Here is a 22,930-nt window from a genome sequence, read left to right as displayed (position 1 = left end):
ATTTAATAGCTGCTAAAACAAAATTATGCGATTCCCAGCCCTGCGGTTTTGCCAAGATTACTTTGAGAGTATACGCTAGACATCTATAGCCAATTAAGCCGAAGTGAAATTTCGTTGCAGCTGGCCTTTAATGAAGATAAGAAAAAGCAGAGGACCAAATATAGATCCCTGAGGGACACTGGGTGATACTATTGTTGCTGAAGAATGCTGGCCTTCTATAACAGTGAATTGCAATCAATCTGTTCAGAAGCACTTTATCGATGATAAGGTGAGCAGATCAAGGTTAAGGCAAGCAATTTTGATGAAAATTGGCACAAATGTTTAGAATGTCTCCCTGATGCCCCCATAAAAGTTTCAGAGTGATACCTTGAACACATTTTATTGAGCAGTATTTTTGTCCCTTGAACTTTCTGGAGGGCCTGGGAAGCTTAAAAAACACAATGGAAGGCTCGTTGGGTATTGATAGCATAGCTAAATGCATGCTGAAGGTCTTGACAGCCTTGCATTTTTTCTTTTTTTAACAAAAATTTTTGGAGGGTCATTTTTTTATGTTACTTTCGCATCAAGCACACTTTCGGGGTGAACGAATAGCCATATTATAAAAAGTCAAGATAAAGAAGCGAGACTGTCACGACCTGCACTGTAGCCCAAGGAACATGACAAAAAAGTGTCAAAATAGGCTAAACGGTAACAAAGAAATCAGCTCCAGAAACTGAGCATAAGGGCAAAAAAAAAGTTTTGAGAAAGCGGCTCCCAAAGTTTCACCTTCTCTCAGTTCTATAAAGGGCAGAAAATTTCTTGTCTTTGGTGTGTTTTGTGGGGTCTCTCACACCCATGCTCTTGGGACAAAGGAACGACAACACAGTAGTGCAAACAATCACAAGGGCATTTATTGCACCTTTCATAGATCAATGCCTGCTAGCCGAGTTGCTATCCACAAAACATGCCGATGGGCGCGCGACAAATCCAGAAGTCCGACTCACCGCGACCGGAAGCGAGCGAATATGTTCGCCCCATGCTGGATCCCAACGCCTGGTCGTTCGCGTGTTCGGTCACGCCAACGGTGGCGCGTTCGCAGGCGGCCACGCGAGGCGGTCTCGCAGAAACATGGGTAGGCGCGCGCGCGCGCGCGCGGGACGTCCACGCCGCGCGTCGACCCGCCGGGGGGGCAGCCCGTTCTCCCCTGCGCCCCCAAGTAACCCTGCCGTGAGGTGGCGTTAGCAGCGCAACACTTGCGCCATCTCTCGCACTGCGCTTGTACCACTCCAACCGCCGCGGGCGCCAGGCCACGCGGCGGGCGAAGCCGCCCTGCAGGAGACGAGCTATGCGGGAAAACTAGATCTCAGGGGAGGCGTGAGAGTCACGCATCCCCACAGTTTTGAGAAGTGGGGCTTCTTGGACATGTGGCCTCTGGTCTGGTGTGCCTTTGTTCACTCCCTCTCTTCTTCTTCATCTTCTGTGTATGGCATTCTTTGCTGCTGCTCTACAAAAAGCATGGTGCCTGGGTTTCGAAAGAAGCGAGGTGCAAAACTCCGTGTGAGCATGAATATAGTTCCAGTGTTGTACCTGCAGACTGCTTCATTGATAACAGTCTCCAGTGCAATCAGTGAGGTGCTTCTATTTATTTATTTTTTATTTTTTTGAAGAATTGACGATGTTACTGAATGAAGGCTTTCAGAAGCCTTCTGAGTCATCTTTCCTTGAATATGGCTGCAGAATTTGGTATCAGAGAGCTGTTGCTAGGTGCTTTCCAGCTTGTACTTTCTAGCATGATGCCTTACTTCTGCAGCCAGGTGTCTGTGCCAGCCCAAGGGGCCCAGTGAACAGAGCTCATGATGAGATTTTCTTTATCAAGGGGTGGTATCATAGATATTGTTACGTGCGGAGAGACAAACAAAGGAACTATTTACAATCTATTTACAAAAGCAGTGCAGCCAGAGACCAAGATGGAAACCAGTTCGTGTCAAACCCAGATGCCCGTCTTCATCTTAATTTGCGCCATGTCTCTTGACCTTTGTATCGTAATAACAAAGGTTAAGAGACAAACCTTTGTTTGTCAGCAAAAGCACTGTCCCGGTGCCATCAGATATCGGTGGCAAGCAGAGAATCGTAGGGCTTGAGCCTGGCGACATGGACAATACCACTGGTGTTCAGAGCGGAGGACGTTGCGAGGCTGGCTAGAATGATTTCGTACGTGACATCAGTGACTTGATGAAACACGTAATACGGGCCTTCATAACAAAAGAGGAGCTTCTTGCAAAGGCCTACATGACAGGAAGGTGGCAAAAAAGCACTGAGGTGCCCTGCAAAAAGTGCAATTGATGGTGACACAGGTCATAGCGAAGCTTCTGGTTCTCTTGTGACACTGATAGGAGAGCACGTGCTGTCAGGATTCGGGGCTCAATCCCACCGTTCGTAACTTGTTGTCAAGATAGGAGTGCGGCATGAATTAGAAGGTAGCTGGCCCATGCAGTCATCCAACTTATCCACGCTGAGGACGTTGATGAAGGGAAGGACTGCTTCTCATCGAGAAAGAGGAATATGGGTTTATTTACAGTATCTACATGCAGTTCAACAGTCTAGCATGACTGCGAGAGAAAAGTACATCAGTCTGCCATGACTGCTTGAGAGAGAGTGCACTGAGCAGCCGCACAACAGCGGTTTATAAACACTCGGTCCTCCCCCGATACCCAGGTGACGGATATGGCCGTCCAGTCATCGTAAACAAGTCGCCTCTCTGCGGGAATTTTTACACACACACACTCTCACACACACTTCCTTGCGCGAGGTTCATGGTCCCCAACCAAGGTCAGCCGGACTTCGTCGAACTCGGGGCACACGTCAGGAAAGGTGCCCTTTATTCCCCGAGCTGACCCCCACAGCGCGGTCGGTTACCCATTGTCTTGCGTCTCGAACGGCGCGCAGGAAGGGGCCTCCGTCGACGTTCCCGCGGCAACTCCCCTGCTCACAGCACGTCAGGTGGGCGATGGCGGGTTCAGGCACAAAGCCTGCTTCGTCGCACTCATCTTGGCTCCAGCCACGGAGAGTCGAGGATGCGCGCACTGTTCTCCACACACAGTCGACTTAGTCACGCCGTGGCTAGAGGTTTGTGGCTGTGCTCCGAGAAAGGTTGCCGCCGTTGTCGCAACTGGCTGGAAAAACTTGCACCTCAGCTGGGCCGTTCTTAACAGTGCAAACTGTCGAGCTTGGTCAACATGAGCGATGGCATCACGGGCATATTTACTTATTGAGGTCATAATCGGTGGTAACAAGGTGTCTAATGGTAGCGTGGGTTCACGGCCATACAAGAGGCAGAACGTAGAATAGCCAGCAGTGTCAAGGTGAGAATAATTATAGGCGAAGGTAATGTAAGGCAGAGCGAGGTCCCAATTGCAGTGATCAGCTGAAACATATTTTGCCAGCATATCTGTATGGGTCCAATTCAATCGCTCGGTCAGACCGTTGGTTTGTGGATGGTAGGAGGTAATAAGCTGATGCTGGATAGAGCAGACATGCATGATGTCATCAATGGCCTTGGACAAGGTACAGCTTCGGTCTGTGAGCAGTTGACATGGAGCTCCATGCACCAAGATGATGTCATGTAGCAGGAAATGTGCCACATCAGCTGCGCCGCTGGTTGAAAGAGAGCGCACGATGGCATATCTGGTCGCGTAGTCAACAGCGATAGCAACAGACTTGTTCCCCGACGTAGATACCAGAAAAGGGCACAGGAGGTCAAAGCTGAGATGACCGCATAGCTCTAACGGGATTTCAAGTGGCTGCAGGTAACCAGCGGGACGCAGGGATGGCTTCTTGTGGCATTGACATGGCTCACAAGCTGCGACATAATGCCGCACAGAACGTGCAAAACCAGGCTAGACAAAAGTGGTGGCGTACTCTGTCATAAGTTCGAGACACGCTGAGATGTACAGTGGCGGGCACGTTGTGAAGTTCCTTTAGAACGGTCAAACGGAGGCCCCTTGGAATGACAAGAAAGAAATCGGGGCCTTCTGAATGAACACTTCAATGGTACAAAGAACCATCCTGGAGAACGAAGAGGCGTAAAGAAGCGTCGCCGGGCGCTGAGTCAAAATGATCAATGAGCACTTTGAGTGAGACATCACAACATTGCTCGTCAGTGTTACAGAGGAGCTGTGACACGGAGAAAACACAAGCAACCTTCTCGACACCAGGAGTGTCAGAGCTGTTGACAGGGTAACACAACAAATTATCTGTGTCTTAGTGCAGGCATCTGGACTTGTGAATCACAGAGTATGAAAACTCTTGGAGCCTCAAAGCCCAACCAAGACGGCCAGTGGAATCCTTTAGGGAGGAAAGCCACCAGAGAGCATAACGGTCAGTTACTATGGAAAAAAGAGGGCCGTGAAGGTAAGGACAGAACTTGGCAACCGCCCAGACAACAGCAAGGTATTCCCATTCTGTAATAGAATAGTTGCGCTCTGATGGTGAGAGAAGGTGGCTGGCATAAGCGATAACGCAATTGTGGCCACGCTGACGCTGGGCTGGTATGGCACCTACACCTTGACCACTGGCATCCGTATGCAATTCTGTTGGGGCATTAGGGTTGAAGTGGGCGAGGATAGGTGGTAAGGTCAAATGCGTCATGAGAGGAGAGAAGGCGGCAGATTGTGGAGGTCCCGATGAGAAGGATATGTCTTTCTTCAAAAGGTCAGTGAGAGGCCGAGCAATAGCGGCAAAGTCTTACAAAGCGGCGGAAGTAAGACTACAGCCCAACAAAACTGTGAACGTCTGTGGCTGACTTCGGAACTGGAAAGTCTCGCACAGCACGAATTTTGTCTGGGTAAGGTTTGTAAGAGTTGGCAGTCGTAGCTGTAGGGAGGACCTTGACTCTTCGTCGGGACTTAGGCGAGCAGGATTGATTTGCAGTATTTACATTTTAACATGGGATACATTTACACAGTCTAGCGTGACTCCCAAATGGAGTCTGCAAGACGAAGCATACAGCAAACGAGCACACAGCTCACGAGTACATTGACGAGCAGAGAGCACGATGACGAGCACACACTAGCCGCCGACAACAGCTGGTTATATCCACTTCGTGTTCCCTAGATCTCTAGGTGAGGCAAAACGTTCGGCGTCAGCGTAAACAAGCCGCCTCTCTGCGGAATGTTTTACCTCTCTGCGGGACGTTTTACAAACACACACACACACGCACACACAGGTTCCAGTGACCCCTCCGCGGGCAGACGACCTTTGCAGTGCAGTTGTCGTGGTGTCCATTGTCCTGCGTCCCCGTAGCCAGGTGGTCAGGCCCGACTCCAGCCGGCGCCTCTAAATTCCAGAGAGGACCTCGCACAGTGGCCTCCACCATGGTCCATTGTCTGGTGTCTCGAAAAGTGCATGGGGAGGTTCCGCCAATTACCTCCCCTCGAGAACTCCCCTGAGCTGACCCTTGCCGCGTGGCTGCCGGTTGTTCGCAGTTCTCTGAAGTATGTTCATGGTTGGTTAGCGCTGTCCTCGCTGGTCCTCTGAAGGGTGCCCCCACCGGGGGTGGATCGAAACACGTGCAGCGGGCTGAAATAACCTGCACGTTGCCACCTCGGCAGGCCATTCCCAACAGGTTGTACTCCAGAAGTGTCGACAAGAAGGCCTGAAACTGTAATTTGGCAGCGGCCAAAATATTTCGATGGGTTGAATTGCAGCCTGGCCTTACGAAAAACATCAAGTACGGTTGAGAGACATTCAATGTAAGTATCGAATGTTGGTGAAAATACAATAATGTTGTCGAGGTAGCACAGGCATGTGGACCATTTGAAATCCTGAAGCATGGAGTCCATCGTACGCTCAAAAGTGGCCGGTACGCTACATAATCCAAAGGGCATGACTTTGAACTAGAAAAGACTATCGGGTGTTATAAATGCGGCCTTTTCTCTGTCTATATTGTCGATGGCGATACTGGCTGTCAATAGTAGCGATCGCCATCGACAAAATGTCAATAGAGCAGAAGTAACTGGCACTGTAGAGACAGTCAAGAGCATCGTCAATTCATGACAACGGGTGCACATCTTTCTTATTCACTTTGTTCAGATGGTGGTAGCCCATACACAAGTGCCATGTCCCATCCTTCTTCTTAACCAACGCCACCGGTGACGCCCACAGACTCAAAGAGGGCTCAATGATGTTTTTATCGAGCATCCTGTTAATCATAAATTTGAATAACCTGGTGTTCCAATAGAGATACTCTATATGGTCTACAGTGAATAGCAGCAGCATCACCAGTAATAATACGATGCTTGACATGAAGCGTCTGGCCTAAGTGGGCAATTGTCAAAGTCGAAAAAACCCCTGCATGAAAACAAAATACGGTAGCGGTCTTTAGCTTGCGCGGTAAAAGGTTCATCACAATCATTTTCTGAATCTTGGGATCAGCACAAGAAACAGACTTTGGATGCCTGGTAGGCTCAGATGGATCGTCGGGTGGGAAAGTCACCCCGTGATGGTCATCTAAAGGCTCAAGTTGGGCGAGGCAAATTGCTTGAGACACAACCTGCTTGGTTAAACAGAAGTTTATGACAGGAATGCAAGTGTGGTTGGCTGTGATAGTCAGAACTGTGTAACGTACAGTGACATCATACTGCAGTGGAATGTCAGGCAGCGGAGTGATGAGATACTCTCCATCAGGAATGGGTGGGAAAGACAACAATTTCAATATTTGATAATGATTTGGGCAGCAATCGAATGAAGCTGGCGGGGTTTAAGGAGGTGGGGGTTGCATCATAGGTATACGAAAGAATAGGCAGCTCTAGGCGGAGGGTGCTGGCGGAGCAGTCGATCAGAGCCGAATGCGCTCAGAGGAAATCAAGGCCGAGAATTAGGTTGCATGGGCAATGCGGCTGGCAATGCCGACACATGCCGACAGGAACAGTACCGTCATCCACAATGCGGACAACATGTGTTGATGCAGGCGAGAGGAGATTTTTGATTCGTTGTCGGAAGGCAGCGCTCATAATGGAGAGGTGGGCAACTCTGTCAATCAGCACAGTGACAGCAATGCTTTCAACATCAACTTCAAGAAGGTTCTGGTTTGTGGGCAAAGTGAGCAGAGGATTTGAGGGCAAGGTTGATATTGCAGCTTCACCTCGAAAGGCTGCAGTTCCTAGTTTTCCAGTTGGGTGTGGTGGAGAATGGACGGCAACAAGAAGCGGGTGATGGCGATTGGCCGTAGCAAAGATTAGGAGCGGTGGCGCCAGTGGTGGTACGACCCTGGCGAGAAGCATAGGGAGCAGTAGGTGCAGAGTTACAGAAATATGCACTGTTACATGTCACAGACAGAGTTGGCCATCGTTTGCGGCAGTGATGAGCGACGTGGCCAATGCGGCAGCAGTCGAAACAGATGGGCTTGTCATCAGAGGTGCGCCATTCAGACAGGTTGTGGGATGTGGCGGGAAAGGAATGTTGTCGACGAGGAAGGCCACGAGAGAAGTGCTGCATGCCGGGTTTGTGGGTCAACGAGCCCACGAAGTTGAGAATTATGTTTTGAAATTCCTGTTGGGCAACAGCCTGGATCATAGCAATCGTGGCTGGTGATGGATTGGTGGGCACCACGGAGTAGGATGGCGAATAGGAGGCCTCACAAGCTTGCGGCAAATGACATGAGTTACGTTATTGTATGGATGCTCCTCATAAGTCGTCGTAGCAGTGGTATTCGGCAGCCGCACAATGTGGGGCATGATATGCCGGCTCTTGGCTTGTTTGAACCGGCGGCATTCTTTGATGATGGCGTCAATAGTAGAAACAATGCCAAAAACCAAAAAGTTGAAGGCGTTGTCTGCGATACCCTTTATATTGTAAGCACTATTAACATACTTCGTCGTTTTCATTTGTACATAGCCCCATCATCATCTTCCCTGTTCTTCTACTTCTTTGTGCATGAGCTGGGGTGCTGCCTTTTTTGGAATAAAGAGCGCTTGACAGCTTGGTCGGTCTCGGTCTTATAAAGTGGTGGAGGTACGTCAAGACCCCGACGTCCTCTCGAGTTCCCGTCCTCCCTGGAGCTATGTTACGGTCGCCGCCTGCGCCCAGCTACCCCTACAATGATGGACACTTCCAACCCCGGCCCTTCTGGCGCCTCTAACCCTACCACACAGACGACCCCGCCAGCGGCGCCCTCTTGGACTGTGACGAGCCCTCAGCGCGATCCCCCTGTCTTTGCGGGACTCCGCGGTGATGACGTCGACGATTGGATCGACCACTATGACCGCATGAGTTCCTGCAACAAGTGGAACGACACCCAGAAATTGAGGCACGTCGCATTCTACTTGACCAGTGTTGCCAAGACGTGGTATTTCAACCACGAATCCGACATCGCGGATTGGTCCACGTTTACATCCAAGCTGCGGCAAATCTTCGCTTCCTTGTCTGGCCGTGTAGAAGTCGCCAAACAGAAGCTGGGAACGCGCCTCCAACTTCCACAAGAGTCTTACACCTCATACATAGAGGATGTCTTGACTCTGTGCCGTCGTGCGAATCCTAGCATGATGGAAGCCGAACGCATTCGCCACATCTTAAAAGGCATTGGGTCTGTCGCGTTCAACGCCTTAATCGTGCAAAATCCGGCTTCTGTCTAAGACATCACTTCCATGTGTCAACGCGTAGACGAGCTGCTGTCTATTCGTCTTCCACATGACAGCAGCGATCCTCAGCTTCCCCATTCTCCAGATCTACGTGCTCTTATCCGCACCATCATCCACAAAGAGCTTCAACTACAAGACCTAAGGCGTCCACCTGCTGCCTGCGCTCTAACCCCCACCTTCGACTTGCGCGAGGTCGTAAAACAAGAGTTGACAGCAATGACTACACCCACGACGCATCTTGCTCCGGTAGCGCGCCCCGCACCTACCTACGCGGATGTTGCTTCACTGCCCACACCTACCGTGACCTACGTGCCGACTGACGTCCGTGCCTATGACCACTTGGCTTCGATGGGAACCAGAGCACTTGCTGCGCCACCCTACCCTCAGTGGCGTCCACCTCGTCCTGTTTGTTTTTACTGTGGTATACACGGCCATATATCTCGCTTCTGTCGCCGTCGCCAGCAGGATGAAAGACGAGGCTATGCAGAGCACGAGAGAGACCGCACTTGCCAACCAGATGCCTACTATCCCGAATCGTACTCTTTCCCTCAACACCGTTCTCCATCTCCTCCAGCTGCTCCCAATCTGCCTCATAGTTCCTGTTTGGTCAGACGTTGTTCTCCATCGCCTTACCGGTGGTCTACATCACCGCTTTGCCCCACTTCCCATTTTGTCGACCAGCACTCGGAAAACTAACTGTTGCAGTTTTTGGAGGGGAAACTGCTTCTTATCGGTCTTCAAAAATCCCTCCTGTTCGCCCGGCCGATATGCTTTCTGTAACTATCGAAGGTGTTCCTGTGTCAGCTCTCATCGATACCGGTGCCGCCGTTTCTGTTCTTCGTAGTGATCTGTGTTCCCGGCTCCGGAAAGTCAAAATGCCTTATCTTGGACCTATTTTGCGTGGTGCTAATAATGGATTCATTCCCCCCGACGGACAGTGTACTGCTCGTGTTTTCATCGACGGCATACGCTATCATATTGAGTTTCTCATCCTTCCAACATGTTTCCATGAACTTATACTGGGTTGGGACTTCCTACAATCTGCTTCAGCCATCATTTCATGTAGAGAAGAAGAAGTCCATATCACGGATACAGCGCTTGCACCTGTTACGGACTCTTAACTTTCACGCGTAAACTTGGCCATCGCTGCAGACTACGTCCTGCGTCCTGGTCATGAAGACGTTGTAGCCGTAACATCCAGTCAGATCGCCGACGGAGACGTGCTAGTCGCCCGTTCTTCCCGCTGCACTTCTCGCGGAATTCTCATCGCCACCTGTCTCGTCCGGTTTTCATGTGGCCGCGCTCTTCTGTTCGCTTGCAACACGACCACAGATCCAGTGATGCTGCCCAAAGGGATGACTGTGGCAACCCTCGCTGAACCTATCTCTATAGGTACGCTTTGCCCTTCCTCATTGCCAGCACCAACCTCAGGTTTGGATTCTTCTTTCCCTCCTCCAGCCGTTCTTGGTTCTGACCTAACAGCCGCGCAGACCGAAGCCTTACTGTTGGCCTTGGAAAAGCACAAAGCCTGTTTCGATAGCTGTTCCCGTGTGTTGAGCCAAACTTCTGCGGCTACACACCGCATCGAAACAGATGGTTCCGCTATAATACGACGACGCCCCTATCGTGTATCGCCGTCCGAACGCAAGATAATTGAACAAAAGGTTGCCGACATACTTGCGCGGAAGATAATATGACCTTCATCTAGCCTATGGGCTTCTCCCGTGGTTCTGGTAAAGAAAAAAGATGGCTCTGTTCGCTTTTGTGTCGATTATCGGGCACTCAATAAGATCACACGCAAGGACGTATATCCAATACCTCGAATTGACGACGCTTTGGACACACTACAAGGGGCGGAGTATATCTCCAGCATTGATCTTCGATCAGGATATTGGCAAATTCCGATGAACCAGACTGACAAAGAAAAGACCGCATTCACTACACCAGACGGACTTTATAAATTTAACATGATGCCTTTTGGCCTTTGTAACGCTCCTGCCACATTTGAGCGCATGATAGACAACATACTTCGTGGTCTAAAATGGAAGACCTGCCTTTGTTATCTGGACTGTATTGTTGTCTTTTCGTCTGACTTCAGCCAACATCTTCATCGATTAGACGAAGTTCTTAAGTGCCTTGCAAATGCTGGTCTCCAGATCAATACAAAAAAGTGCAAATTTGCAAGCAAGAGCATAAACGTATTGGGCCACGTCGTCTCAAAAGATGGCATCCAGCCAGACCCTGAAAAGATTAGTGCTGTTCTTCAGTTTCGTCGCCCCCACCTACAGAAAGATTTATACAGTTTCCTCGGCTTGGCGTCATATTTTCGTCGATTTATACGCAACTTCGCTGCAATAGCAGCTCCTCTACACAAGCTACTGGTTACCGGTGCCTCTTTCACATGGACCAGCGACTGCGAGTCGGCTTTTCAAGCTCTTAAGCGACATCTTACTTCCGGACCAGTGCTTCGCCACTTCGATAATCGAGCCCCCACCATACTCCATACTGACGCAAGCGCACAAGGTATTGGCGCAGTACTTCTGCAACGTAATGCAGCCTCTAAAGAGCAAGTCGTAGCATATGCCAGCCGAACACTTTCTCCAGCTGAGCGGAACTACACCATTACAGAGCAAGAGTGCCTTGCTATCGTTTGGTCGATTCAGAAATTTCGCCCATGCCTTTACGGCCGCCACTTTACCATCGTCACCGACCATCAGGGTCTGTGTTGGCTGTCATCAATGAAAAACATGTCAGGACGCTTAGGACGCTGGATACTCCGCTTGAAGGAATATGACTTTACAATAACGTACAAGTCTGGAAAAAGTCATCATGATGCAGACGCATTGTCTCGCTGCCCACTCTCGCTCTCTCCCGGTAACGCGCCGTAGTCTTACGCACCACGTCGTTCCGATGCTACGCCTGCCTCACACCAGCTCTCGATAACGCCCCTGGACCAAGTTATGCTTTCATCACGGTCTGATTTCGTATCGCTTCGGCGGGCCGACTCCTACTGTCCAGCTCTTATGGATCGCCTTAGTGGGTTCGCCGAACCACCCAACAGCCGCTTGCGACGCCAACTTCGACAATTCCGCCTTCAAGATGGCGTGCTACATCGCCACGTTTACCGCGCAACAGGTCACCGGTGGGTCCCAGTTCTGCCTCGCTGCCTTCGCCTGCAAGTATTAGAGGCACTTCACGACGACGTATTGGTTGGCCACTTAGGCTTCCACAAGACTTACGACCTCATCAAGACCCGCTGCTTCTGGCCTGGCCTATCCACAACGGTAGCCAAATACATTGCCTCTTGTGCGTCATGTCAGCACCGCAAATGCTTGACATCCCCTCCTGCCAGTTTATTATAACCTCTCCCTTGCACGGACACACCTTTTGAATTTGTTGGTATTGAGTTGTATGGTCCCTTGCCGTTGACACCCTCCGGTCACCATTGGATTGTGACCTCGGTTGACCATTTAACAAGATATGCAGAGACTGCCCCACTAGGATCCGGTACCGCTTCTGAGGTCGCTGACTTTTTCTTGCGCTCCATCCTCTTGCGCCACGGGGCTCCTCGTCTTCTTCTCAGTGACCGTGGCAAGGAACTTCCTCGAGAACTTGGGAAATCCCAAGTTCTCGAGGAAGCTCTTCGGGACACTAATACCGTCCACAAATCTACTTCTACCTATCATCTGCGAACCAATGGCCTTACTGAGCGCTTCCACCGTACGCTGTCTGACATGATTTCCATGTACATCCGTCCCGACCACACTGACTGGGATAAAATTCTTCCTTTTGTGACATTCGCATATAATACTGCTATTCAACGGACTACCGGCTACAGCCATTTCTTCCTTGTATATGGACGATCTCCTTCCACCATATTCAACAGAGAATTCTTTTGAGCACCTTCTTCGCCTAACGCGTCACTTCCAGAAGATTTTGCTGCCCGAATTGCACATTGCCGTCAAATCACCCGGGAAAGCACAGAAGCTACCCAAGCTGAGCACAAACGTCACTGCGACAACAAACACAGTGACGTACGTTTTCACCCTGGAGACAAAGTCCTGCTTTGGACTCCAGTCCGCAATCCAGGCCTCTGTGAGAAGTTCCTTCAACACTACATTGGCCCACACACTGTTGTGCAGCAAACATCTGCAGTGAACTATCTCGTCCACCCAGTACACTCCGTCACTGACCGGCGCCGCCGGAATGCCGAAATTCTTCATGTCTCGCAGATGAAGCCCTTCACTCCCCGTTTAGATAACCTCTAATCTGCGGCCAGGCTGGCCGCTTCCATGACGGGGGTAAGTTAGTGTAAGCACTATTAACTTACTTCGTCGTTTTAATTTGTAAATAGCCATCATCATCTTCCCTGTTCTTCGAGTTCACTAAGTATTTCTTTGAAAATGTACCAGCTTGCTCATTTGTCTTTGTGGGTTTGGTACCACACGCATGGGTTGCCGACACTAGCATGCATAATGGTTGGATCCCATCTGTTATTAGTGCTGACGAGCTTATAAAGGTTGATCCATTCTTCAACGTCAGTGCCGTCCAACCCAGAAAACAGACGAGGGTCGCAAGCCTGGGAAAGCGTCACGACTGGAGCAGTCTGACGAGTCGTAGCCGACACTGATGGGATCTCATCTCTAGGAGGCATGCTAGCGAGCTTGATGTAGCGACCCCTGCGGAGCTCCATTGTGAGGACGGGGATCGCAAACCTCCACCAAAATGTTACGTGTGGAAACACAAACAAAGGAACTATTTACAATGTATTTACAAGAGCAGAGCAGCCGGAAAATAAGATGGAAACCAGCTCATGCTAAACCCAGATGCCCGCCTTCATCTTCCTTTGCGCCATGTCTCATAAGCAGCTGTTGTATCGTAACAATATGAAAATAGAGTCGGCGCGCGATGTGCTTAGTCGCAGAGTCCAAGGTGCCAAGGCACGCAATGCCTAACCGCAGGCTCAAGAAGTCGACGCTCAAAATGCTTAGTCGTGCAGTGAGAGGCGCCGATGCATGAAATGCTTAGGCGAGGGTCCGAGAAGTCCGCGCATTATGCGCTTTAACGACGAGTTGGAGACACCTATGCTTGAAACGCTTAGTTGTGGGTCCGAGGATTGTGTGTGCAATGTGCTTGGTCGTGAATTCCGAAACACCGAGTGCTGAAAGGCTTAGCCGCGTGTCCAAGGATTCTGTGCCCAAAGCTTGGTCGCAAAGTCCGCATCGCCGATGCTCGGAATGCTTAGCAGCGACTCTGAGCCGTCCATAAATGGAGGGATCGGCCCCGCTACTGCGATATCCGCGTCACCCCCTTTTTGATGCTCATCGAGATTACAAAGAGCGGAGACTGTCCAGAGCTCGCTAGGTGCAAACAGCCGAGCAGACAACGTGCGTTGGACAATGGCGAACCGTGCCGGAGTCATGTAGGGGGCACAACCAATCACAGATTCCGGCACGGATTTCAATAATTTCTTTTTTGTCTGCTTGTTTCTGTACAAAGGAGATAGCGTGGCCGAGTCATCAGCTGTGCCAGGCAGCTGACGACTCGACACTGCCTAGGCCAATCGCATGAGGCGAAACTGAACGCTAACTGAACATGCGTTTTGAACAACGATCTCTGATCGCGCCCCTCAAGCAGCAAATTTGAAGACGGAGAAATGCACTTTCCGATGAGGCCAAGATGGCGGCACTCGGTTGTGCCGTTCTGGAGATATTGTGTCATGAAAAATACTTCCACAAAATTTTCGCCACCTTGGCTAATACAACAAATTTTTATGTGGTTTTCAGTGAAGATATTGTTACAGGGAGAAAATATATGTATTTACAACATATACAGTTACAAGGTCATAGCTCAGATCGTCGAGACACTTCAACCTCCTCTTCCCCGCCCAACATCCTTTTGTCCACAGCAACACAAACTCGTATGTAACAATTTTTTTTGGAATCAAATAGAGAAAGAGTTATAGTAGCTAAAAATTTGATTTTAAAAAATCTATTTTTGGGCCATTTTTCGCTCTGCAAAAGCCGTGTCCCTTAATACAGTGTTGTCATGACCCTCATTTTCTGTTTAGAATTCTTTCTGATTTGGTCATTATTACCATCTTTTTCACTGCTACTGAATTCAATGATGAATTAATGATTCCCTAGCACAATGGACACTTCCTCTTCGTCACCACGCTCACTATACAACCATGCCATCATCATCATCATAATCATCATCATCATCATCATCATCATTCTATTTTATGTCCACTGCAGGATGAAGGCCTCTCCCTGCGATCTCCAATTACCCGTGTCCTGCACCAATTGATTCCAAATAGCGCCTGTGAATTTCCTAATTTCATCACCCCACCTAATCTTCTGCCATCCTCAACTGTGCTTCCCTTCTCTTGGCACCCATTCTGTAAGCCTACAGTTATCTAACCTACACATTGCATCACTTGCCCAGCTCCATATTTTTTTCCTTTATGGCAATTAGAACATCGGCTATCCCCGTTTGTTCTCTGATCCACACTGCTCTCTTTCTGTCTCCTTAACATTACGCCTAACATTCTTCGTTTCATCGCTCTTTATGCGGTCCTTAACTTGTTCGCATGCTTCTTTTTAAGTCTCCAAATTTCTGCCCCATATGTCAGCACCGGTAAAATGCACTGATTGTACACCTTTCTTTTCAATGATAATAGTAAGCTTCCAGTCATAATCTGACAATGTTTACCATATGCAGTCCAACCCATTTCTATTATTCTGTGAATTTCCTTCTCATGATCAGGGTTCCCTGAGATTAATTGATTTAGGTAAACGTAAAGCCCCTCCATGTACGCACCACCGCCGCTTTCTTAAGTAGCGACAACCTTTGTTGTGCGCCGCCTTTTCCCCTCACACCAAATCCGGTTCCGGTATTTCCGGTTCCGGCATTTCCGGTTTAAAAATTTCCGGTTCCGGCGTTTCCGCTTCCTGGAGTTGCGCTGCGGGAATTTCCGCTTTGACTGCTGTTAGACGATGGTGAGACGTCCGCGCGTGCTTAGCAGAGCTGTGGCAGTCACCATAACAAGAATGCAAAGGGGACAAGCTGTTGTATTCCGCTGAAGTAGTAGTTCGCGGTCGCTGTTGTCCAAATGCACGAAAAACGGCAGTGGTCTCCAAGCGCCCAGGCACTACATTCCACTGTATGTTGTCGCTCGTGCCACAACCCGTCACAGGTTGACGCAAAGCAGTGAACATGAGCAGATCGCTGGTTACAGTAGGTGGTGGTTCTTGGATGGAATCGCATTTACAGTTTCAACCGCAGCTCGTGCAATTAAAGCCTCTCCAGCGGCACGAAAGTAAACAACGCTAAAAACAAAGTGTCACTTCCACTCGGAACAGGAAGCTGCAGCTACGTAAGTTACGCTTGACGCCGGAAGCTAAGGGGGTGAGTGGGAGAGGTGCGTGGAGGAGGAGGGCAGGTTGGCGGTACTTAACCTGGTCGGCGGAAACGTTTATGTAGGAGCTTTAGGTAAACGTACTCCTTCACAGACTCTAGTGGCCGACTGGCGATCCTGAACTCTTGTTCCTTTACCCGGCTATTTATCATTATCTTTGTTTTCTGCATCTTAATCTTCAATCCCACTCTTACGCTCTCTCTGTTAAGGTCCTCAATCATTTGTTCTAACTCAGCTGCATTGTTGCTGAATAGAACAATGTCATAAACAAACCGAAGGTTGCCAAGATATTCGCCGTCAATCTTTACTCCTAAGCTTTCCCAGTTTAATAGCTTGAATACTTCTTCTAAGCGTGCAGTGAAAAGTATTGGAGAGATTCTGTCTCCCTGTCTGACAACTTTCTTCATAGGTATCTTCCTGCTTTTCTTGTGTAGAATTAAGGTAGCTATAAAACCTCTGTAGATATTTTCCAAGGTATTTACATAAGAATTCTGTACTCCTTGATTACGTAATGCCGCTATGACTGTTGGTATCTCTACTGAATAAAATGCCTTTTCGTAATCTATGAAAGCCATATAGAGAGGCTCATTATACTCTGCGGATTTCTCGATTACCTGATTGATGACATGGGCGTGATCAATTGTAGAGTATCCCTTCCTGAAACCAGCCTGTTCCCTTGGTTGACTAAAGTCCAGTGTTGCCCTTATTCTATTGGAGATTATTTTGGTGAATATTTTATATAATACTGGAAGTAAGCTAACATGCAATTCTTTAATGTCTCCCTTTTTGTGGGTTAGTATAATGTTGACATTCTTCCAGTTCTCTGGGACCTTTGAAGTCGATTTGAAGACAGTTTGTATAAAGGGCCGCCAGTTTTTCAAGCATTATGTCTCCTCCATCTTTGATTATATCGACTGTTATTCCATCTTCTGCTGCCGTTTTCCCCCGTTTCATGTCTTGCAAGGCCCTTTTAACTTCATCGCTAGTTATAGAAGGAGCCTCTGTAACCTGTTCATTACTACATCGAATGGAGGTATCGTGGCTGCTCTAGGTACTGTACAGGTGAGTATAGAATTCTTCCGCTGCTTTTACTATATATTCAAGATTGCTGATGATATTACCCCACTTATCTTTCAGTGCATACATCTTGGTTTGTTCTATGCCAAGTTTCCTTCTCACTGATTTCATGCTGCATCCATTTTTTTAATGCTTCCTCAGTCTTTCTCATGTTATAATTTTGAATATCCCTTAATTTGTCCTTGTTAAGCAGTTTTGACAGCTATGAGAATTCTATCTGATCCCTTGAGTTGGACACTTTCATACTTTGTTGTTTCTTTATTAGGTCCTTTGTTACTTGGGAGAGCTTACCTACTGGTTGGCTTGATGCCTTACCTCCCACTTCAACTGCTCCTTCTGAAGCCACCCTAGTTACGGTTTCATTCATTGCCTCTATGTCATCTTCATCTCTCTGTTCTAAGGCTGCATATTTGTTTGCAAGTACTACCCTGAATTGGTCTGCTTTTACCCTTACTGTATCTAGGCTGGCCTGTTTCTTGCTGACCAATTAACTCTTTCTCTCTTAAAATTGAGGTGAATTCCAGACCTCACGAACCTATGATCATTGCACTTTACTCTACCGAACCCACTTCAACATCCTTCACTATGCTGGGATCGGCAGAAAGTATGAAATCTATTTTATTTCGTGTTTCACCATTACGACGTTTCCAGGTCCACTTTCTGCTGCTATGCTTCCTGAAGATGTCCATTATTCGCAGCATATCCCTTTCCCCAAATTCTACCAGCGTCTCTCCTCTAGCGCTCCTAGAAGCAACATCGCAGTTGCCAGTTGCTTGTTCACCAGCCTGCTTTTCCCCCACTTTTGCATTGAAGTTGTACGTTACTACAGTATACTCAGTTTGCACTTTTCTCATCGCTAATTCGACATCTTCATAAAACTGATCAACTTCATCATCATCGTGACTGCATGTTGGAGCGTAGGCTTGTACTACCTCTAATCTATACCTCTTATTAAGTTTGATTACGGCTACTGCTACCCTTTTATTAATGCTGTAGAATTCGTCAATGTTGCCCACTATGTCCTTATGGATTAAGAATCCTAACCCGTATTGCTTCTTATCTGGGAGTCCTCTATAGCAGAAGACACGGCCATTATTCAGCAATGTATAAGCCTCACCAGTTCTAATCTCATTAAGGACAATGATATCCCAAACAATGCCTGATAGTTCCTCAAACAGTCCAAATAAGCTGGCTGACTGTAGTACAACCTCCCCTATATTTATCTACCAAAATAGTTATTCATTTTCACCATTCTTTAAGATGCGCTGCATATGCCAACACCAGCATTAACATCACCAAATTAAAGCACCAACTTAAGACCGGGAATGACTGTGCCAGAACAACAAGTAGTAGGTTGAAACCCAAATGGCATTTCCTACAAGCAACCTCATGCTAAGTACACTAGGTGTCCTAACTGCAAGATGTTATGCTTCTTCCAACCACCACAATCAATACGAAAAAAAGAGAAGAGTGAGCCCACCTCTCGTTTTGCCAGAAGGACATTAGGCACAATATGTGGAAGACACCGAGCGAGCATCAGAACCACTTCCTCGCCTGATGAAGCCACCGATGTCACATCTTTCGCAAGGCGTGAGTCAGACAGCTCACAATGAGGTCGGCATACATTCATAAGGGCCTCAAGAAAAGCTGGACACGTCTTTCTGCACAAGCACAAGAAACACACACATAAAGAATCCAAACAGCTTTGCAAATTGAGGTGGCTTATACATTCATGCCCAACTAGTGTAATGCTCATGGCAATACATGTATACCTTCATCACAGGAGTAGCCATGAATGGTTATCATGCAATGAATACATGCATACTGCACAGATGGTTAAATAAAAAGAATGCTTCTGCCACTTGGTCACCCTTCCCCTCTCACTACAATGCTGCAATAGAGGTGGGTTTTTTTTTTTTTTTTTTGCCTGCAACAAGAGGACTTTTCTAAAAAGCATGGCAAAATAGTTGGGAACCAGTAACTGACGCACTTCCCTTAAGCCACAGAAGCTATTGTCGTCATGCCAGCACAAAGCCAACGACATTAACACACACACACACATGGAGAAAAAACTTTTTATTGTGCAACATAGCGATCTTCAGGGCAGTTGGGGCTCCTATTCTAGGACTCTGCTGGCGTGAGCTCCTCGGGCTTGCCTGGAGTATGGCAGCCCTCTGGGCTACCTCCTTCGAGCTGGAGAGCAAGGCCTCCCATCCCTCTCACGTTGTAGTTTCATTAATCTTTTCTTGAGGCGCCTCGATGCATTCCCACATTGTGATCCAGCGTGGGCTCAGCCCCGCACCATGGGCACTCACCTAGATATCTCTCTTTATCTATTTTGTGTAGGAGATGTAGGTGTGGGTAATCTTTAAACTTCTAGTTTGCAACCTTCTTCAGATGACTTGTTCCGCTATGCTTAGTTTCCGATGGGGTGCGGTGAACTTAATTCAAGCCCTCCTGTAATGTTCGAGGATTGAAAATCGGTTCCAGTCCACTGGTTCTGGTTCAATTCTCACCTCACTGCCGGGGTGGCACTGATATGTTGCGTGCACAGTGGCCACCATGTGGGTAAGTTCATTTCCCCTGATGCCAGTGTGACATGGTATCCAGAAGAGTTTGATTGTGCCGAAGTCCTTTTTATTTATTAGCTTGGCGGCTGCCATGCAGATCCTACCATTTTGGTAGTTTCTACACACCTGCATCGTCCAGAGCTTTGGCAGCTTGAAATTGGGGCAAATTTTCGAGCTGGGCCTTCAATTCCAGCCCACCGACGCTCACAAATTGCCGTTTTTTTAATACTTCAAGAAGGAATTGAGCAATAATACTTTGTGAGGTAATACTTTGGACAGTGAAGACTTCAAAATAGCGAATTTCGAAAATTGGCATATTTTTGCATTTTTTTTTTTCGATTTCAAGACCCGCATCGCTCCTTAAGCAAAGTTATATACACAACATCACCATGCTTGCACCATTTAGAATTATGCATGGTGCTGTAGTATTACCCTTTGCTCCTTCAATAACCACAGTATTCTGCATGCATCGGGTAACATGATGTTCCTTTGTTTCCTTATTACTGTCATTGGGATGGTGCACCAGACACATTTATTTTCCAGTTGCTGCTGATTTAAAAGCTCCCCAGTTGACCAAACATCCAGTAGAACACTATGTGCATCAAATAATGCAAGTAAGCTCCCTGTAATTTTTAACTTAACAAACTCCACACATGCTTTATATTTCGCTTTGGTTAGAGATGAGAAAATATTCAGTGTTTGATTTGATATCTGAAGCTTGTTTTTCTCTCAATATTCATATTCGATTCAATAAGGAAATTTTGCTTTTCCAACAGCCCTATTTGTACCACAGTGTTTCCACTTGGGGACAGCGGCACAATACTAATGCTATGTGCCAGGCTTTCTTGTGTTCCAAAGAGTGGCATGCAGTTTCTCACAGTTGATAGGCTGTGCAATGATAACCACAGAGGAGCCCACTGCATTTCTTACATATGTGAGCATGCTCTTTTTTCACCCTCTGGTCTTCCCCTAGGTGCTCTTTCAAACAGCATGATGCCCCTTCTTTATGAGAAAGGCAAGAGAATGCACTGGATATGATCTAGTCACATTCATATTTATTACGATCCGCACGCACATGAGACCATGTTTTCCCAACCTTGGCGACCATTCTCAATCTTAGCTGCCATTTCTATCATCTTCACTACCGTTGGAGACGCCAGAGGGGGCCAGACGGAGCAGATGTGCCTCACATCAGCTCCACCGAAACCCAACTTGCACCTGTTCCAATGACTGCACACAACAACCAAGATATCGATTGGACTCTACTCGATGAGATCTACACCTGGATATCATTTTCAAACTGGTAGGCGAATTTCTTACCTCAATATGGAAGTTTGAGGATTCGAAGTGGGAGCAGCTGCGTCGGGTAACAAATGCAGCAAGAACACTCACAAACACGCACAGCGTTCGCTACGCCTAGGTGTGGTCTGTGAGACTGCTGCTGCCTCAACGATACAGATAATGTCTCAGAAGGCCTCTCAAGAGGCAATGACAGCTACCGGTACAGCACCAGCACCAATGTGCTCCACCTTAGGGCACTCACCGAATGATTATAACGAACAATCTTCATCCACCGAGATGGAACACGAGTTTGAAGAGGATCTGATTGAAACCGACCCGACAAAGACTGACTGCACTGGCGGTAGTTGGCACATTGTAGAATCACAAAGAGCTAAGAAACAATGTAAGAAGAATGAAAAAGGCAAGGAAGCCCAATCTCCAAAGCAATGCGGCTGACCAAGTCACGCAAACTTCGCGAGAGGGGAACGTGGCGACCATCCATATGGTGCGACCGACAACCAAGGGAATCGCTTCCACCAACCAAAGCTCAAACCTCTGCCAGCACTACCAAAGGATCATGTAAAAATAATCATGCATCCAACAAAGGGATTAACAATCAAAGACATACTAATACAAACTTTGGCGAGTGCCATTCACAAGGCAAGCGAACCAATCCAAGACCATCTCAGTCACACTCAAGATGGACCCATGAAGCGAGAGAGAATCACAGGTGTGGATTTCATCCTACGCACTCGCCCCGGATCAAACATTATAATTTTATCAGTGAGCAGCACGGAAGTGGCCAATGTACTCCGCCGAATCAAGCAACTCAAATTGAATGGATGCGTGCACCAATTCAACACATACGTAGCTAACCCCAACAACTGCTATCGAGGTGTGGTTCACAGCATTCCAGCGGACACATCCATGGAGCATTTAGTAGCCAACATGCGAGTACGGACAAACGGAGTTCAAATCGAATGAGCTCGGATGCTAGGCAAGTCATCCATGGCACTCATCACGTTCACTGGTGGCTCCCTTCCCAAATGTATTTGTTACATGGCAGCAGAGGTGTGACTACATCCATACAAGCCCACTGTTCAAATATGCACGGAATGTTTCCAAGCGGGACACCGAGTGGATGTGTGCCCCCACCCGGTCAACATCTGCAAAAAATGCGGCCTGGAGGATGCCCCCGCCCCTGGACACAAGTGTGATCAAATGCGCCGTGTGCGAAGTGGCAGGCCACGAGACTGGCAGCAACCAATGCCCACAGAAACTTAAGAACATTCGTTCCAAGAACATCAATCGTCAGTCCCGCTCACGAGAGCGAGTGGGTCAGCTCTGAGAATGAGGAAGACAGTCATCACCACAAATCCACATCTAACGGCAAAAGAAGTAGGAGCCCATCCAGGGAGCTGTCCCGGGCCGCACAAGTGCCAGTGCCCCTGCAGCACCAGCAGTCACAAAAGCCTCATGTGAGCTGGGCGACGGTTGTATCTACCAATGCTCCGCAACACACACCAAACACACAGCGAGATCCCGGTTATGAAATACTTAAACCAGAAAACGCGCAGCTACGTGCACAACTTCAAGACGAGGAATGCAAACGACAGCGATCCGACGAGAAAATTAAGGAGCTGGAGGAATGCCTCACACAAAAAATACAACAGCTCGAATCAGATCATAGACAATCGGCCGCAGAACCGACACAAATCACATCAAATACCAACACTCTCACACGTAGCGAACCAAAACCACCAACACCAACACCGCAAACACCAAATACCGAAGCACCACTCGCAATGGCCCAAATCCAATTATTATTGGCAGAAACCACTAAATCACCAATGCACGAGATGATAACCCTCGTGAATCAGAAACTCCTCGATTTCCAATCACAAATGCTGGTAGAATTCAAGAAGCACAAACAACAAGTGATGGAGCAGCTAAAAACTGCTGCCAAA

The 22,930-nt window shown here is 48.1% G+C and overlaps 1 protein-coding gene across 2 annotated transcripts in view; it reads right to left on the bottom strand.

The window, feature by feature from the left end:
• Positions 1-22,930, bottom strand: part of LOC142589684 (RAB11-binding protein RELCH homolog) — a 210,697-nt gene that overhangs the window by 144,138 nt on the left and 43,629 nt on the right. For both annotated transcript variants that reach the window (XR_012829913.1, XM_075701229.1), the window contains exon 8: positions 18,593-18,773. Coding sequence is in view for 1 of the 2 variants with exons in the window: in XM_075701229.1 (XP_075557344.1) it covers positions 18,593-18,773 (181 nt within the window). In the remaining variant the exon portion in view is untranslated. The remainder of the gene's footprint in view (positions 1-18,592; positions 18,774-22,930) is intronic.

The sequence above is a fragment of the Dermacentor variabilis genome, chromosome 1, assembly GCF_050947875.1.
Source record: "Dermacentor variabilis isolate Ectoservices chromosome 1, ASM5094787v1, whole genome shotgun sequence".
Classification (NCBI taxonomy): domain Eukaryota; kingdom Metazoa; phylum Arthropoda; class Arachnida; order Ixodida; family Ixodidae; genus Dermacentor; species Dermacentor variabilis.
Note: the sequence above shows the minus strand (reverse complement) of the source record. Positions and strands in the feature narration are given on the sequence as shown.